Raw genomic sequence first — 17,120 nt, forward strand, 5'->3', positions numbered from 1 at the left:
TGGATATGATTTAGGATATGTCTTTGCAGTATGGGTATGATATATAAAAAAATCTGAGTGCACAGCTCTTTTACGCTGAGTGATTACTTTGGCTATTGTAATTAAAAATGCAAACCCAGAGTGCATGAAGTACCAAGTATTCAGAACAGAATGAAGACATGAGAGCAGAACTGAATTTTTAAATGATGCCAAAATAACTCAAACATATTCAAGGAAAGAATTTCAAGGTTAATGCTTCATGTAAAGTGTTTGTACTGAAGAACTTTTCCAGCACATTACTAGACTAGACAGAAATTAGGAACAAAGGTGACAATCTGAAAATCCTTCATTTTCTTAACTCGGGTTCATTTAACAGTTATTCTAAAGTTCACTGTAGCTTTTGTTTCTGTAAATGAAGAGTTAGTAAATTGCAGGTTGATGCAAAAATGAGGGAGAAAGGCTATATTCTTACAGTGATAGATGGAGATTTATGGACTTAACTCCTATTAGCATTAATGGGAGTTAAGGACAAAATCCCCATATATCATGATGAGATTAGTTTCCATCGCTTAAATACACGTGATCAGGCAGCTACACTAAAGATATTTGAAAAATTATTTCTTTTGGCCTAGTCTTTTAAGTTTTTTTTTTTTTACAATGTCTTTACATTGATATCTGTGTCCTTATAAATTAAAGAAGGATCATGCGTGTTACATAATCATAACCTCAATGGAATTAATCTTGTGTGATTGCAACAAAATATGAAACTTTATAACAGCATACCTCATACAATGAGAACAGAGCTACGTAGTGATGCCACAATCTTATTTTCAGAGCTCCTCAGATTTTCTACAGTAGTGACTGAGTAGATTGCAGCTTGCAAATTAGTTATCTTCACAGCTTTTTCTAGGTAATGCTGTAATTGCTGTAGCAGGATATAGACTTTAGCAACAGCTAACCTGATAGCTACTATTCAAACAGATTGAAAAGACTAATATAAAAATGTAAAAGTAAGTAAGATAATGCTGGAGGGGATGGGAGTAATGCCATAGGCTTTCATAGTGCAGTGCTGTATGCAGCACCAACGAGTGGATACATGGCTTTTCCTTTAAGTGAAAAACAGCAGTCAGAAAGAAGAATCAACGTAAGCAAGCATAGGTAAGAGGTAATAAGAGGTGTGAACTTTTCTCCAGCTTTTCTAGAACAAGATTGTATGGGTATAAGTAAACACAGGACATAAAAATTTGGCTAAAGGCTAAGTCTCCTTTGGAATGAGGACATAAAGACTCTGGAAGAACCTTTTGTAAGGGCTGGCATGTAAAGAAACCAGTTGGGTTTTGGATAGCATTAGGACAAACGATGAATATGATTATAAAGCAAAATTGTCTGCAGTAGCAAGGGCTTGCACTGATGATATAGGAGGTCCTGTTGTGTCTTTTGTTCGTAATAATTGCAATATGTGGCTATGGGGAAATGTAAAATTTGGTGCCTTTAAATTGAGCTGTTCAGCTTTCTGTATTGTACAAAGTGTTTTGTAAAATCTTTAAGAATATTTGTTAAAATGGACCAGAGAGAATGAGAAAATTCTTTCCTATAGTATGTCTGGAAGAGCTGATTATAACACCTGTCCTGGTAAATATTTATCTATTTTATAAAACAGAACAATTACTCCTAGGTTTAGAGTACTAAGGCAACTGCAGGCCTGGATTCAGTCTTCTTCAAATGAGGTAAAAAACATTTAAAGCTAGGTTTCCCTTAATGTAAGTAAGAATTTAAGAAAACATCACCCAGCACACTGGTGCCTGTTTCCTAGACCTATGAAACAATCTCTGACTGACATGTTCTAAAACGTTTACAGAATTGGGTATACCTGAAGTTGGTATAGATAGTTGTATACCTGATTTGACATTTCTCCCAGGACTAGGAAGTCAAAGCAGAAGATACTGTATGAGTCTGGAGGTAGCTGAAGATCCCAGCTTGTGGATGCCCAGCTTGAACGAGTGGATGCAGCCACTCAGCTTTCAGCATTGTCTGTAGATTTATATATTGGCAAAGAGTACCAAAGTGTTTAAGCATCATGTCTTAGTTGTTTGTTAAACTGAATGACAAAAGTCCACTAAAATTTAGGAAGAAAAGACTACCAGTGTTTGCTTTTTAAAAATCTGGATGCAGTTCTCTTCAATTAATTTTCGTTGTAGGTATGGAACTGCATCTTCAGGCACCACAAAAACAGGATCAGCAAAGAGCAGTCTGCTCTGAAATGAGAAAACCTGTTGCCAGTCTCCACCTGCAGCTTTTCTACATGAGCTCAGAGTGCCTGTCTCCTGCATGTGCCATAGTCTAGAAACACTGTTCTTGCATGTTGGGAAACTTGAGAGATTGCCTCTTGTCTGTTGGCAATAAGTAATAAAAGTTATGTCTGGAAACCTTGACAGCACCACACAGGTCTGAAATTAGTTGTAAGTTGCCCTTATAGATGGGTATTAAGATCCAGATGATCTGTTTATATCACTAGGGAAAGTTAAATGGAACCAGCAGTCTTTATTTCTGACTTAGATATTTATTCTCCGTCTTGCATAAAGATCCCATTGAATTTCAGCTCCAAGTTCCAGAAAACGTTACAGAATTTGGCTGTGACTCAGCCACCAAGCCTTACTGGGACAAATATAAAACTTATTCCAATTCATCTTCTTCCAAAAAATCTTGAAATAAATTATGGATCACAACCACGAAAATGGATCCAGTTTACAAATCAGAACAACTGAAATGGGAATTTTAGTATTTCATTGTGGAAACCTTCTGGTATATTATGTTTCTAGATTCTGCTTTAAAGGCATCTGTTTTTGCAGAAGGACCACACCTTTATTCTGTTTGTGCCCATCACACGGCTGCTGTCAGTGAAAACTGTCAGTTTGAACATCTGCTTTACTCTAGATACTTGTTATTATATTTTCAAACCTATGACTTGTTTCAGTTCTTGCATCACACTTAAATTTCCATTAATACTGCAAATGCACACTAACAACTGAGTCGGATCCTCTATGACAGTGCTTTCACCTAAAGCTATCAAAAATGTCCAAAACTTTTTCAAGCAGCTTTTCATCACTACAGTATCACTTATTCTAGACTATAACTTCACAGTCAATTTGGAGATGTTGACTGCATGAAACAATTTCCTTTTATAAAGGAAGCTTCAATTCTTCATAAATCATTGAAAGGATATCTAGAAACGGCAGGTTTTGAGACCTGAAAACAAGACCTTGCTGCTTTTCCAGTATTTTCTCAGACCAATGCACTCTGTTATTAGGTAAGATTGCACTGTATCTCTAGAGCTTTCAGCAGAATTTGGCCTCAGGATGCTATCTAAAATAAACCTGAGACTTGGTCCTGAGTTGGTTTGTTGCTGTTTTACAGTGACAAGAAAGATTAACCTAACATTTAATAAAACAAGACAAGACTTGTTCATTTTTTACTGACATGAGTCTATTCGTAGTTCATAGTTCTGTTTTTCTGTATATCCATGTTGAATATACTGGTTTTCAATCATATGAAATATGTGTAAACCATCCCTGTAACCGAGTCTCTTTTTCAAATAACATAATCACACTCTATTAACCAAGGAACAAACACTACTGCTCCCTAATAACTCACTGGAGAGTTGGTTCTGAAAACAGTTTAAAAACCACTGGCTTGAGGGGCTGGGGAAAGAAGCCTGCCACCAGCTTCTGGAAAGGTCATCAACTCCAGCAAAAGCAAAGCTTCTGGTGATTTTTAAAAATTAATTTAATCAGCCATTTTCACTAGTCCAAACCTAAACCAAACATTACAGTCAAAACTATTTTATTCAGTGCAAAGCCCATTTGCAGCCCAGATTCCTGGAATTTAATTCTGTGATGATCCAATCCAAACATTATTTTTTTTTTCTGAATCATTTATAAATCACCAAAGGAATCAAAAAGGAAAAATTGACATTTGCTTTACTTTTTCAGAGTCATAAAAGCAGCCCAAAAGGCTGGAGTTATTTCCTGAGAAAAAGCACCAGTATGTATGCCAGGAAAGAATACAGGACTATTCTCATAACAGAGAAAGAGAAGGTTAGGAAAAGGTATAGAACGGTACAATCATCTTCGTAAGCTTCCCAGTAGCCAGAAGATAAACACAGTGAGATTATTTCTCCTTGTTTCCAACTTGTTGTGTAAGGATGGTTTTCAGCGTTAGCAGGGAACCAGATTTCCCCAGATTTGGAAATTCAGCTCTTGGTACCTGATAACCATCATGCGCTGTACCATCTGTACTACTAGCCTTTTCTATGCGTAGCATCACCCAACCTATCCATCTGCTGCACCATCTATTACAGTTTATCAGCAAATCAGATACTTGACCCTCATGTTTTTATGCACAACCCCAATTGCTCTCATTCTTAATAGGCACCTGAAAACACCTCTTCTCAATACCCATTAGCGATATGCAATATGCACCCTTGATCAGTGGTTGCAAGCAGTTGGTGCCATGCCATACCAATAACTCAGTGAGATGGATGGGACTTGGCTGTGCTACCTTTGTCTAACATTTCCTTGTCCCTCCCTGCTTCATCATGCTGTTGTGCTGTTGTAACACCAGCCAGCATTTTACCTGATATCTTCTACCACACAGTATCTGAATTCCAAGATTCCCTTCTAAAAAGTTATCTTGGACTAAAAGTTTCAGAGCAGAACTGCACAAAACAATGTTTTCTGTTGCTGCTTATAAAACCAACTGATACAGGTCTTTTTTTTTTTTTTTTTAATTTGAAAACAAATGACTCTGCTAATTCATATGCTGTATGCATCACAATGTGCTTTTTCAAGCATACTTTGTTTGCATCCTATAGAATTTCCATACAATATGGAAAATAGATGCTGTATCTGGAGAGAGTGATATGATGCTGTCTGCTTAGAATGCAGGTTCAGCAGGGGGATTTGCATGGATTAATCTGGTCATGTAACAAACTGAACAGCTGCAGGCCTGCTAGAATTTGAAAAACCTCTGTCTACTCCTGACTCCGTGACCCAGGCTCAGGGTGGCAGAGACAAGTTTATGATAAAATAAAAGATGCTAAATAATCCACCTTCCAAACTCATACAAGAACAACCTGTTGACTTCTCTGTGTCTTGATATAAGGGTGTTAATTGTCAAATAGGGAAAAAATTGAATTTTTTTTTTTAAATTTTGAAACTGTAAAGTGCTGTTTATTGCACGTTCACTCATCTGAGATAAAAATTGTGCAACGTAGATATTTCTGCCCGTCACTTCAGTATTAACATATTGGTATATCCATTACACAGAATTTTTCAGCATATTTTCACCAAAGAAAGGCATATATTTCCTTGTATTTGAGACAATCAACTAAATGGTTCATTTAGGAAGAATATTTGGCGAAACTCTTCAGTGTTAAGCTTTGCAATGTATAGAAGTGAACACTCCTTTCAAGCACTCTATTTAAAGACAACCTAGAATAGGTAGAACAGAACCTAAACAGAAATGCTCACTTGAAGAAAGATGAAGCAAATGAAATTAAAGAGCTGTGACTCGTGAAAGGAGAGCAATTATGATGGCTTAAAAATGGGTTAATGTAGGTTAAAAGCACATTTTATTTGTAAATGTAAAATAATCTCATTAATGCTGGGAGTACAGAAAGATCTATCGCTTCCTTCCTAACAACATTCAGGATCACACAGTTATTTTCACTGAGTGAAGAAATACCCATCAGCAAAAATGTGGCAGGAACAAATAACAGACATATGCTTTTTAATATGTTAATTGTCTGCAGCATTGTCATTTGCCATTAGGTCTCTCAGTGAGTGTCCCTTTCAATGCACTTTTAGCACATGCATTATGCTAAGCATATCAATACGTACTTAGTAGATATTGCTGTAAATCTGCATTAAGATCAAAGTGTTGTTCCTGACCTTTAAAACTCAGAAAACCTTGAGGAAGTTGGTCAGTCATATTTACTAGAATAAAAGGAGGCTTTTTGGTATGGCCTACTATCAGCCCTATAGCCTAACTATTCTGTAGTCTGTGCTTCATCTATTCAGTATTTTTTCTATGAACATTTGTAGCTGAAAATGTTGGCACTGATGTTATTCTCACCCTGTGAGACTGAATAATGTCTCCTTTTCTTTTTGTTGGTAACTGCCAACAATATATAGGACACTGCTCCTGACAATCAGGAAATCTGTTAGCATTAGGAGATACAGTGCAAATATAAGCTGAGCACAGCTTCAGCTACAACCCCCCCCCACCCGTAAGGAACTTCTGAGGATGTTGTGATAAGACCTGAAATTTAAGTTCCAGTGCACCAATAAGGAAATGATTTGGTTTCCTGTAGGATATGGTTCCCATATTGCCAATATACATTTAACTTTACATGTCCAAGCAATCCGATTGATTTGTCAGATTTTTAAGGTTAAGTGTGCTTACGTATGTCGCTCTTTATCTTAAATAAAAAACTTCAGATGTTAATTTATGTTAATATGTTATGTTAATTTCATATAGTAAAACAGTAATTTTATTCTGGGCTTCCACATTTGTTTAATCTCCTATGCTTTAAGATTTCTAAATCCTTATGTGAAAAAAAAAATAGTAGCAACAGGTAAAAAATGAAAGACTGGACCTAGGTTTTCCTTTATATGTGCGAAATGGTAAGAGTTTTACTTGGCTAGAGGATGAGTATGAAATCCTCACTTTGTGAATATCATCAAGATATATACAGATCTGGTACTACCATTCGGCTCAATAACATAGAATGATTGGCAAGGCTGGACCTTAAGTGGTGCCGATGATGAAAGTTGGTTTAAGGGAGTTTTAAATTATGTGATTTACTTTTTTTCTGCCTCCTCAGAGCATACATGACATAAATTAAGTTCCTCACGTGATCACTTAAAATTACCTAGGTTCAACTAGAATCACAGCTTCCTAGCAAGAGGTGGCATGCCTTTTCCCCACTATGAACCATCTGATTTGTCTTTTGAGACGAAGAAAGGGAATATGAAATAACTAGAACCCATACTCTAAAGAAGTTGAAAGAAATGTAAAAAACAAGAAAAAAAAAAAAAAGAAAGAACCAATTGACACAGTTAACAGGCTGTAAACCAGATTAAGCTAATTTATTTTGGTTTGGCTGTCTCTCCTGAACTGTTAGACCAGATGTGGGTGAGTTTAAGAGAATCCGCTAGCCCGACAGCAGATTCCTGCTGCCCACTCGGCACACTGTACGTTCCCATTGCACACTGATAAACTCCTCTTCCTTACTGAGAACTGTGAAGTTCGGTAATGTAAAGTTGGCACCGGGCCATTTTGCAGCCGATCCTGGGTCTTTTTTAACCCATTATTTTTCTGTAAGTGTTTAGTGTGTTATACATAACCGAGGCAGCAGAGGGGGCTCGAAGATTTCGGTCATCAGTGAGAGAACTAGCGAACCAGTGAGACGGGGAGGAAGAGAGAGAGACTGACAGGGCCGACAGCAATTACAACGACAGGGAAGGACGTGGCTTGATGTACTCGGGCTTCTCTAAAGCTAATAGATTATATGCGTATCCCATTATTCAGCTGGTAGTTTTAAATACCAGTGAGACTTCAAGGTACCACTTAGTGGCCAGGTTTTATTTTGCACTTGTTGCTTACTTAAGCTCTTTTGTTTACAGTTTGGAAAGAAATGTTTATCAAGAATATAGAAGTCCTTTTTGAGTTTAATAAATTGTTCTAGTAAGTCTTTCTATGTGTAAAGATTTAGAATAAATATTAAGACATAGGTACCTGAATGTTAAGGGCTATAGTAAACAAAATTGGTAAAATAGTGACAATTGGTAAAGCACTGAACTGCAGTGAAGTGACTTCCATTCAACAACGCAGAAATTCAGTTTGTAAAATAATAGAAGATGGTTTTGATTGTAATTTTAAGACAGAAAAATTTTCATGTTTTTCAGAAAATGTTCCTCTTCAGTGTTGGGGAGAAGTAAAGCTAATAAAATACGCAATTGAAAGTCCTATCTACACAAAAGCATCTGTTCTTCTGCAAAGGAAGATTTGAGTCTCTCAGAGGTCAACAGCTGCTGGTCTGACCATAAGCAAACGTCAGGTTTGAACTGTATCGGTGAATACATTATAAACAGAATACCAGCATCATGAAGGCAGCATTTGTCCTAAGGTCAAGGTTGTGCTTAATTGTCCAGTTTCAGAATGCATATAATCAGTAGAATGAAAACCCCGGTCGTTCTGACCAGATTTGGTATTTTCTATAACATACTACCTGGAACTATTTGTTACAGATCAGGCTGTAGTCTGTCTCTGCTGTTTTAGTTGGCTTTCAAGGCAACGCAGACAGAATGTAATTTCATTATAAGATAGAAGTATTTTACTAACTTACTAAGTTGTACTGAAAGGAAACATTTATAATTCTCATTTTTTGGAGAGAAAATGCACTTGAGATGTGAACTCAGGCATCCTGTTCCCAAATTCAGGACAATTTTTTTAAGTGGCAGTAACGTCAGTTTTCCAAATATCCTTTATATAGTGATCTAATTGCTGGATCTTTGCACTTTACTGACCCTTTGGTCTGTCTCCTGCTTTGCACCAGATTAACCCATACAGCCATTAAAAAGTAGCTGTGGAGGACTAGTCTAATCATGTGGGCATTGCTTAATCCTCTGATCGAACCTGAATAAATCTCCTTGGATGCCATGTAAATCTGTTTGGGATTTGCAATCTGGTAATGTACCCAAAGACAAATTAAAGTAATTTTCTACCTGAAATTTTCTACCACTATGTTCCAAGGCGTGTAAAGATGAGGCAGCTGTGAATATCTCTTTGAAGGTAGGGGGCATAATTATTTCACCTTATGAATTTAAGTTATTGATTTCCTAACTACAGGTCCTTGGCTACATTCAAAGGTCTCATTCTTGCTCTTACTGGTAATTCAGAAGGATGGCTTTTGCTTAATATTATTCGTTTATCTTCTTTTTTTTTTTTTTTTTTTTTTTTTGGCTATACCAATTATTTTTAGTCTGTGTTCTGTCATTCCAAGTACATATCCTGACCCCTGAAATAGTTGGGATTTCAGAGTATTTACTTACTCCTTACTTACAAACTCCCACAGTTCTTCCTTCATCCTTCTGTATTTTAACCCTCTCTCTCCCCAAATTACTATGAAGCTGTTTTCAAACGTGTTTATTTGCCTTTCTTAAAAATATGTGAGGCACTTGTATGGAGAAAGAATGCCTATATCTTCTCTCTCACCAAATTTTAATTAGCATATATGTTTCACTTGTTGAATAAAATTATCCAAGTTATTTTTATGGATTTATGGTTCAATATCTAGTTTTACTGTCTTTAGACTTTGACCTCTCTTTCTCATTATTTTTTTAAAATCTCCAGTCTTTTTGTACTCTATCTTTTGCCTTTCTTTAATAGACAAATTATAAGTGTATGTACAAAAAGATTGCAATGCGCTTATATTTATCCCACTCTTAGTATTCATAATGAAATTTTATATACCAGCTCACCTTTTTATTCTATTATCTCTGTGCAATAGCTCTATGGAAGAAGGACTTTTAAAACAAAGTCTACATCCCCATATGCACTGTATATAATGAAATTATAAAATATTATTAACAAAGCAACTTAATGAATTGACATTTTTGAGGTTAGAAACGTGGAACACCATAGAAACTAATACCTATCTAATTGAAAATAATCAGTTCATTACAACTGTCAAATAAAACTTATGGAGAAATAAAAAAGACAACCTTTGGCTTTACTTTTACGTGTGTGTCTGATGGTATAATGATGGATTTTCTGTTAGAAAAATCAATTGCCACATTAAATGTTCTCACTTTCTATTCTCAGAAGTGGGTTTCCTTCTTCATTTAGTTCCAGGTGAAGAGAAGCCCTAGCTGGCTTTTGAGCTCATTGAAGATATTTAACTTGAACTTTAAACACTGCTTGAGGTAAAATATCTTACCATGGTTGTCTCTGCAATGGATCCAAAGCTGTTTATAAATATGTTGCATGTGACATTAACTGGAGGGCCTGCAAAAGAAAAAAAGACACCAGTCCCTGTTCCAGAATCATTGCTTATTGGCTGACTGTGAAATATAAACCATTATGAAACAATGTTTATTGACTTAGGAGGAAATAATGCTACATTCACAACTTATTTAATGCACAATTAAATTGAGTTGTTTCTAATAATTGTCCTTTTGACTTTTCTCAAAGGTATACTGCTTGACTGGCCAGTTCTAGCAATAAAAAAAAAGGGAGAAAGTTCATTATAAACTTGCACAGATGATTCTATGCAAAAAAATCAACATCTCATTTGAAATATATAGTAAAAACTATTTTTATGTGTGTTTCAGTGAGCAATGTATGTCACTTCTCACAAAAATTAGGGGAAAAAGTGACCTTTTTCACTCAAGGCAGATGCTACTTTAATGTTATCTGTCATCACTGGTAACAAAAATACATTATTGCTGCTCTTATCTCTACTGCTTAAAGGAACAAATGTGGATAAGAAAGAATGACTTAGATTCCATTCTCATTCCTCTTAAATCCACAAAATGGTTAGGAATCTATTTAAACTGAACTTTCTGTTACCATGGGTCTTCAGTCAACTGTTGTTCTGTCTTATCTTGCACTTGTGAAGTATCAGTAGTGGCAGAGCAGCCATTATGATAACTGAACAATGAATTGTATCTTCATGGAAAAGGTTTTAAATTATTTCTCTGAGAGTCTCTGTAAAAATGGCATTATGGTAGAGCATGCTAATTTCTCCATTATTTCTTATCAATTTCAGTCTGTGTACAGCAGAAACAAGGTTTTTCCATCACAAGGGTTTTTTGTCACCCTCCTGCACCTTAATATTCTTATATTAATAACCCAGTTCAGCATTGGAGAACCTGGTTTCTTTTTGCAGTTGTAAGCAGTCACTAATAATGAAAGATCTGTATCTGGAATTTGAGAACTGGTCTTACAAACCCTTATGTAATATTTCTTCTTTAGGGTCGCTGAACTAAGAAGCTGCTCTGCCGCTGCTGGTGGTTTGCAACTAGCAAAATCTAATGTGACCAATGAACTTGATATTAAATACTCAAAGAATCAGAACGTCCATTAAAAATTCTGCCAAAAGGACACAACTTGGAAGATCCAGCTTTCTTTCCTCAAGACAATAATTGTTTTGAAGTACTGTATAGCAATTGGAACAAAACCTCAATAGGTGTACTTCAGTCATGGTAATACACTAGACTATGTCTGTGGAGCTGAATTCTCAGGTAAGGAGGTATCACTCTGCAGTCACTTTTACACTATTTTCACTTTGATGCTTGGTTAATTATTTAGAGCTGTGGAGCATATCCAGTACTTCTTAGAATTCAGTAAAAGCTTGACTCTGAAAACTCCTGAAAAGGATCAAGGGAAAAAGAAAAAGCAGGGGAGACAAACAAAGGCAGAGTCACTAGAAACTGTCAGGGAGAAATTTTTACTTCCTGGCTATGTTAGATAATTTGTTTGCAAGGTAGCTTTCCTTTCAAACACTTTCATGTTGTACTACTTGTCATCATTTCAAATTTGGTATGATACTATCTTGTTTAAAGTAGTACTATGCTTTAAAGTGTAAGTTTACTATATCAACAAACATAGTTGCTTTTATAAAGAAAAAGCCCTAAATCACTACAACGCTGATGCTTAATTTCAAAAGCAGCATTACAAAAATATAGTTAATGGCTAGTTAAAAAAAGCATAAAAGGAGAAGCTAAAAGCAGCTTGCAGATGGTTTACAGATTACTTAAAGATACTGTGCTGAGAGTAAAAATGAACTTCCCAAAACATGGTCAAAAAGAAGCATAATTGAAGATGTTAAAACTGGAAGTCATATTCAAACACAGGAACTTGGACAAGTTGAACATCAGTTAAAGGCAGGGAGAAAAAGTTTAGAGCTGAAACTCACTAGAGACAGAAAAGCTAACAATGCTAACTATCTGCAAGATGTTAAAAATAGAATCCTGCCAAGCTCTGGAAGGTGAAGTCAAGAGAAGATGATTAAGATATAAAAGTATCCATGAAAGTGAAGAAGGTCAGAGCAGAAGAACTAAATGGAGTCTTTGTAGCAGCATTTGTCCCAGTTGCTAGCTGTGTCAAATACTGGAGCCATTCTGATGGAGGATTTGTATGAGGACTGTAGAAGACATTTCAGACTAAGTGAACAGGAGCAAACTGACAGGCTGAGGTGATATCAAGCCAGACATTATAAAAATCTTTGCAAAATTGTGGAAATACGAATCACTGTGAGTCAGCTATCACCTGTGTCCATTTTGTTATCAGTGGAAATGTGTACCATGTCCAGCAAGTATAACTTGAATTAAAAAAGAAAACCAGACTTCAGGTATGATGGTGGATGACATCATTGACAATGAACTTTATCCCTGTAAACCTTACCTCTGTACCAGCCAAACTGGTAGAAATGATGAAGACTGTTAGGATTAACAGATATGGATTAATATTATTTTTGCTGGAATAACATCTCTCAGATCTACTGAAGCTCCCTGAAAGAGCCGATGAAGATGTAGACAAAGGCAATCTAATTAACTTAAATAAATATTAATTTTAATTGTAATATATAATTAAATTAATCAAAATAGTTTATCTGGAGTTTCAAAAACTTTTCAACATGATCTTTTGCCAAAGGCTTTTTAAGGATATTAGTCTTGACGAAGTGAGAGACAGTTCTCTTATAGGCCTTTTGCTTTAAAGTCGTTTAATGTTAGGAATCAATAGCCATTTTTCAAAGTGCAAGGTGATTGCTGGTGAGCTCCTTCATGGATCTGAACTGAATCTTAGTAGTTCAATATTAATGACCTAGAAAAGAAGATATCGCAATACAATTTTGCTTCTAGTATAAGATTATTTAGTGTGGTTGTATATAAAGCTGACTGCAAGGAGGTGCAGAAAAATCACAAAATACTGAGCTACTGAGCAATAAAATGTTTGATGAAATTCAGCGTCAGTCAAATGCCAAATAATCTTCACTATGCATTCCTACCGAGGGGCTCCAAATTAATGACTTCCATGCAGGAAAGAGAGGCTAGATTAGTTAGGGATGGTTGTCTGGAAGCATGATCTGTAATCAATAAAGATAGGAGAATGCAAAGAAATACATTAAAAAAAAATGGACTACCATACAAGTAGATCATGAACTTCCATCCTGAATACTTCAAAATTTCTCCTCTGTCTGCCTCAAAAAGATATATTAGGGAGAAAAGAGACGTCAAGTAGTCAAAGAAGGATCACAAATTCTATGAAATGCTGCCACACAACACCAGCTTAAGTAGAGCAGGACTCTTCACATTGGAAAAGGTATACAGTAGGGAGCGATATATAAGTATACAATCTGTAAAGATCAAAAGGAAGTAATCCTTTTCTTCCATTTCTCAGTATGTCACATGGTAATAAAATCTGTAAAGTAGTCACCAAATTCAAAGAAAACAAAAAATGGTACTTTTCACTATTCCAAACCATGAAGATTTTATTGCCATAAAATACTGGAAAGGCCAAAAGTATAAACAGCTTCCAGAAGTGATCAGAAGAACATACTTATCTAAATTTACTTTTTCAGTTAAGTCCTGGCTTAAGAAATCCCTAAACTGATGATTGCTGAATACTGTTTGGCAATACCAGGGCAAGGAACACTTCACACTTTCCTATGTGAATCCCAAAATTTCCACCTTAATAGATTGTTATCAATGGTGCAACCTGGGCTGTACAGATTTAAAAATACAACATCTCTTCTGTATCAGGTTAATTATGAGCATCCTGAGGCCATGATAATTTTTACACATGGATTACATAATTGTGTCCAAATTTGAAAGACAGTGAAGTATTTCCTATATTTGCAGGAACAGATATAGTCTGTCGAACAGCTGAGTAAGAGAAGGACCTTGCTATAGGTTTGATGTACCAGAAATAAAAGTATTTTGCAACTGGAACAAAGATTTTACAAGAGTTCTTAATTTTCTATTTTATTCCATAGCTAAATAAATACCAACAGTCTTCTCTATTATTTCTGTTGAAGAAGAACAGATATGCAGAATTCCCTATCCAAAAGCAGAGCACTGAGACAAAATATATAATTATATGTTATTGACCAAGATTAATTATAACTAAAATTGGTAGTTAAAAGTCTTGTCTACATAAGAATTTTATTGGAAGAACAAATTATTTAAAATGCCTGTCTGAGTTCTCTTATTAGTACTCGTTCTGTTTCTTTAAAACTGTTGCCAGATTAAAAACTCAAAAAGGCATTAAGCCCTAGCACTTGTTCTAGGACTAATAAAACTAACCAGAAAGTGGGAAAGTCACTTAAGGAGATACTTATTCTTAGTGATAGATCTGAATCATTCTGGGCAGATTTGTTCAAACTGCATAGCTGTCTAGAAGATTTAGAATGTGCACTTTTTGAAAAAGAACAATGTCAGATTAGGTTTTGTCTCTTTAAATTTCAACAGTTACAAAACAAGGCTCTAAGTCTTTTGAATTATACTTTCAAGAAGTACTGTATTGAATTCGCTAATCTCTAAACCATCTGCCTATTCTTCACTGTAGCCCCATCAGAAGACTCTGATTGCATGGTGTTCATGACAAACTCCAAAATCCAATCCCCAAATCAACTGCTAAGCTATAAGCTCCTCATTTTTAAATGCTTCTTTGTAGGACTTCAGGAGACTCAAAGAAGAAAGAAGAAAAACTGCAGTGCTTAGATTTTGCCTGAGGTCTTCTTTTGCTCAGCATGGCTTTACCTTAGGTTGAACCTGCAGTTTGCACGCTAAAGAGTGTACTGTGGCAACAAGTCAAGGTAACTTCAATAAGGAGCAAAAATAATTTAAGAGCTACCACTCATATGAGAAAGTAATTTTAGAAATACAGTGTTTTGCATTACTTTGCAAATATTGTTTCATACATTAACGCTCCAGGAAGCCAGGCACTGGAACATTCTTCAAAGTAGTTCTGGCAAGGAAAGGCCAAGGGACTTATTCTGTATGGTCATTAGGGGTATTGATCACTGTTGTAAATCTTTTAGGGATGAGTTTGAATTTCCAGTGCATGTTTATCATTTCCTGAGAAATATCAGCACCGCTAACTTATTAAAAGCAAAGCATTTCCAGCTGCAGTAAATCCTTGGTAATAAGTTTATATATACAGCACCAACTTTTTATGGTTTACTGATGAAGAAGTAATTTGACAAACTACTTGGTTCTTATGAATCAGTCTGGGCAAATTCTAGCAAAACAAGCAAACAGCAATGGCTTTAGAGTCATAACCACTTAAGTTCCTGGGACTTGGAAATGTCAAAAAATTATAAAATTCAGTGCTGCATAAGAATTAAGGTAGAAAGGCAGTGACAGATGACTTAGAAGAGGAAGGCCTGTCTTCTTGAAGGAAAATTTTTGTAGTAAACATGGAGTAAAACCTGCCTTATAGTGAAATGTTAGAGCTAAGAGAATCTCTTGGACTCAGGAAAATAGGCATAGGAGGAGACAGCTAAGGCAAATTAAGAATAATATCATTTTTAATCACAATAGGTTTACTCTTCAAAAAAATATTATATTCTGGAGAATTTAAAGACTGATAACTTGATTTAAAGATTCAGAAATATAGTTAAATATAATTCCAGTATATTATTGGTACTTTCTGCATTCTAAAAAAAGTATAGTCAAATTTATGTAAACTTCCCAGACTGCAAAAGTTAGAATGGGTGGTATTTGTCTGTATAATAGTTTGTGTATTTGTATAATAATATAGTTTGTATAACCCTTCATTAAACACTCTACTTTAGCATGTCTGAGTCTGGTTTGCACTAAGACCCTCAGAAGATGTAACCATTGCATTTGCAAACTTTGGACTTTCAATCTTCTTTGAATCTCTTTTGTCTTGTTTGAATCTCGTTTGTGATAAGTGCATGAAAGACACACACCATGAGAAAATTCCAGGTATTGAGAACCTGCAGTTTCAGTGGAGAACTGAGAACAGGGAAAGGAACAAGAGGAAAGATAGTCCCTTTGCCATTTCAAAGCACAACTGGGGCACAGGAGTGAGGAATCTATTTTAGTGATAGATTTGGTAACTAAGATAAGCTCTCTTGAGTTTGACTCTGATGGTTATATTATTAACATACTCTTCATTTTAGGATCAAGCAGGTATGAGGATTTGTCCTCTCTTTCACAGAACTTGCTTTCTGGAGTGCTTCAGGCTATGGTAGTCCAAGGTGGGAATTTGAATCCATTAACAAGCATTTAAGGAAAGGAAAAAAAAAAACAAACCCCAAACCATATTAGACAATTCAAATCTAGTGATAAGCTAAATTTCTAAAAGAAATGTTGGGCAGCTGTGAAATGAACTGTCATAGCAAAGAAAGGCAAAAGAAGGCACTTTTTTTTTTAGTGAGTGTACTTCTTCATTTTCACGTTTATTCCAGAAACTGCATTTGTGTGAGAAGAAATACTGAAATACTGAAAACCTGAAGGTTTAGGTTTGAAATTACCTTTGAAATTTGGTCTGATCCTTGCATCGTAGCCTGACATCCTACCCATTAGCTTATCCAGGAAATCAGATGGCGACATTGGCATGCTACGAGATCTTGCACTGTCTGTTTCCTTTGTGGCTACCAAGCTAACAGCAAGGAAAAACAAACAAACAAAAAACCAAAACAAAACATTTTGTTAGCGATTTTGTTAGGGAAACTTTAATTTTACACAGTAAATCACTTCGTTCTTGTATGAACAGGAAAATAGGAAAGCTAAGATTGCCTTTCAAGCTAGTTTACGCTTCAAAAATAATAGTAGCAAAGAAATGGAAACACCAAGTTCTTTTTATATCTGTCATTTTATATGCAGGGTTTTTTTTGCTAAGCTGCATAGTTATAGGTTGCTGTTACCTCTTCCTCAGGACTTTTGGAGATTAATAACAGTTTCAGTCAACAGTAATCAATGCATTATCACAGACTTAAATAATATCATCACACAAATAGCTGTGCATGTGCAATGTCATAATTTGGAGTCTATTCCAAGATTGGTCTGTTTAGTTGGGTGTGGTGTAATAGAAGCCTAGATCAGAAA

The 17,120-nt window shown here is 35.6% G+C and overlaps 1 protein-coding gene across 3 annotated transcripts in view; it reads right to left on the minus strand.

Annotated features, from left to right (window-relative positions):
- The window catches only part of GLRA3 (glycine receptor alpha 3), a 99,590-nt gene that overhangs the window by 61,397 nt on the left and 21,073 nt on the right, over positions 1-17,120 (minus strand). For all 3 annotated transcript variants that reach the window (XM_052779320.1, XM_052779304.1, XM_052779311.1), the window contains exons 2-3: positions 16,547-16,674; positions 9,980-10,047 (exon numbers count right to left, since the gene is read on the minus strand). In XM_052779320.1, the coding sequence (XP_052635280.1) occupies positions 9,980-10,047; positions 16,547-16,674 (196 nt within the window). The remainder of the gene's footprint in view (positions 1-9,979; positions 10,048-16,546; positions 16,675-17,120) is intronic.

The sequence above is a fragment of the Harpia harpyja genome, chromosome 2 (assembly GCF_026419915.1).
Source record: "Harpia harpyja isolate bHarHar1 chromosome 2, bHarHar1 primary haplotype, whole genome shotgun sequence".
Classification (NCBI taxonomy): Eukaryota; Metazoa; Chordata; class Aves; order Accipitriformes; family Accipitridae; genus Harpia; species Harpia harpyja.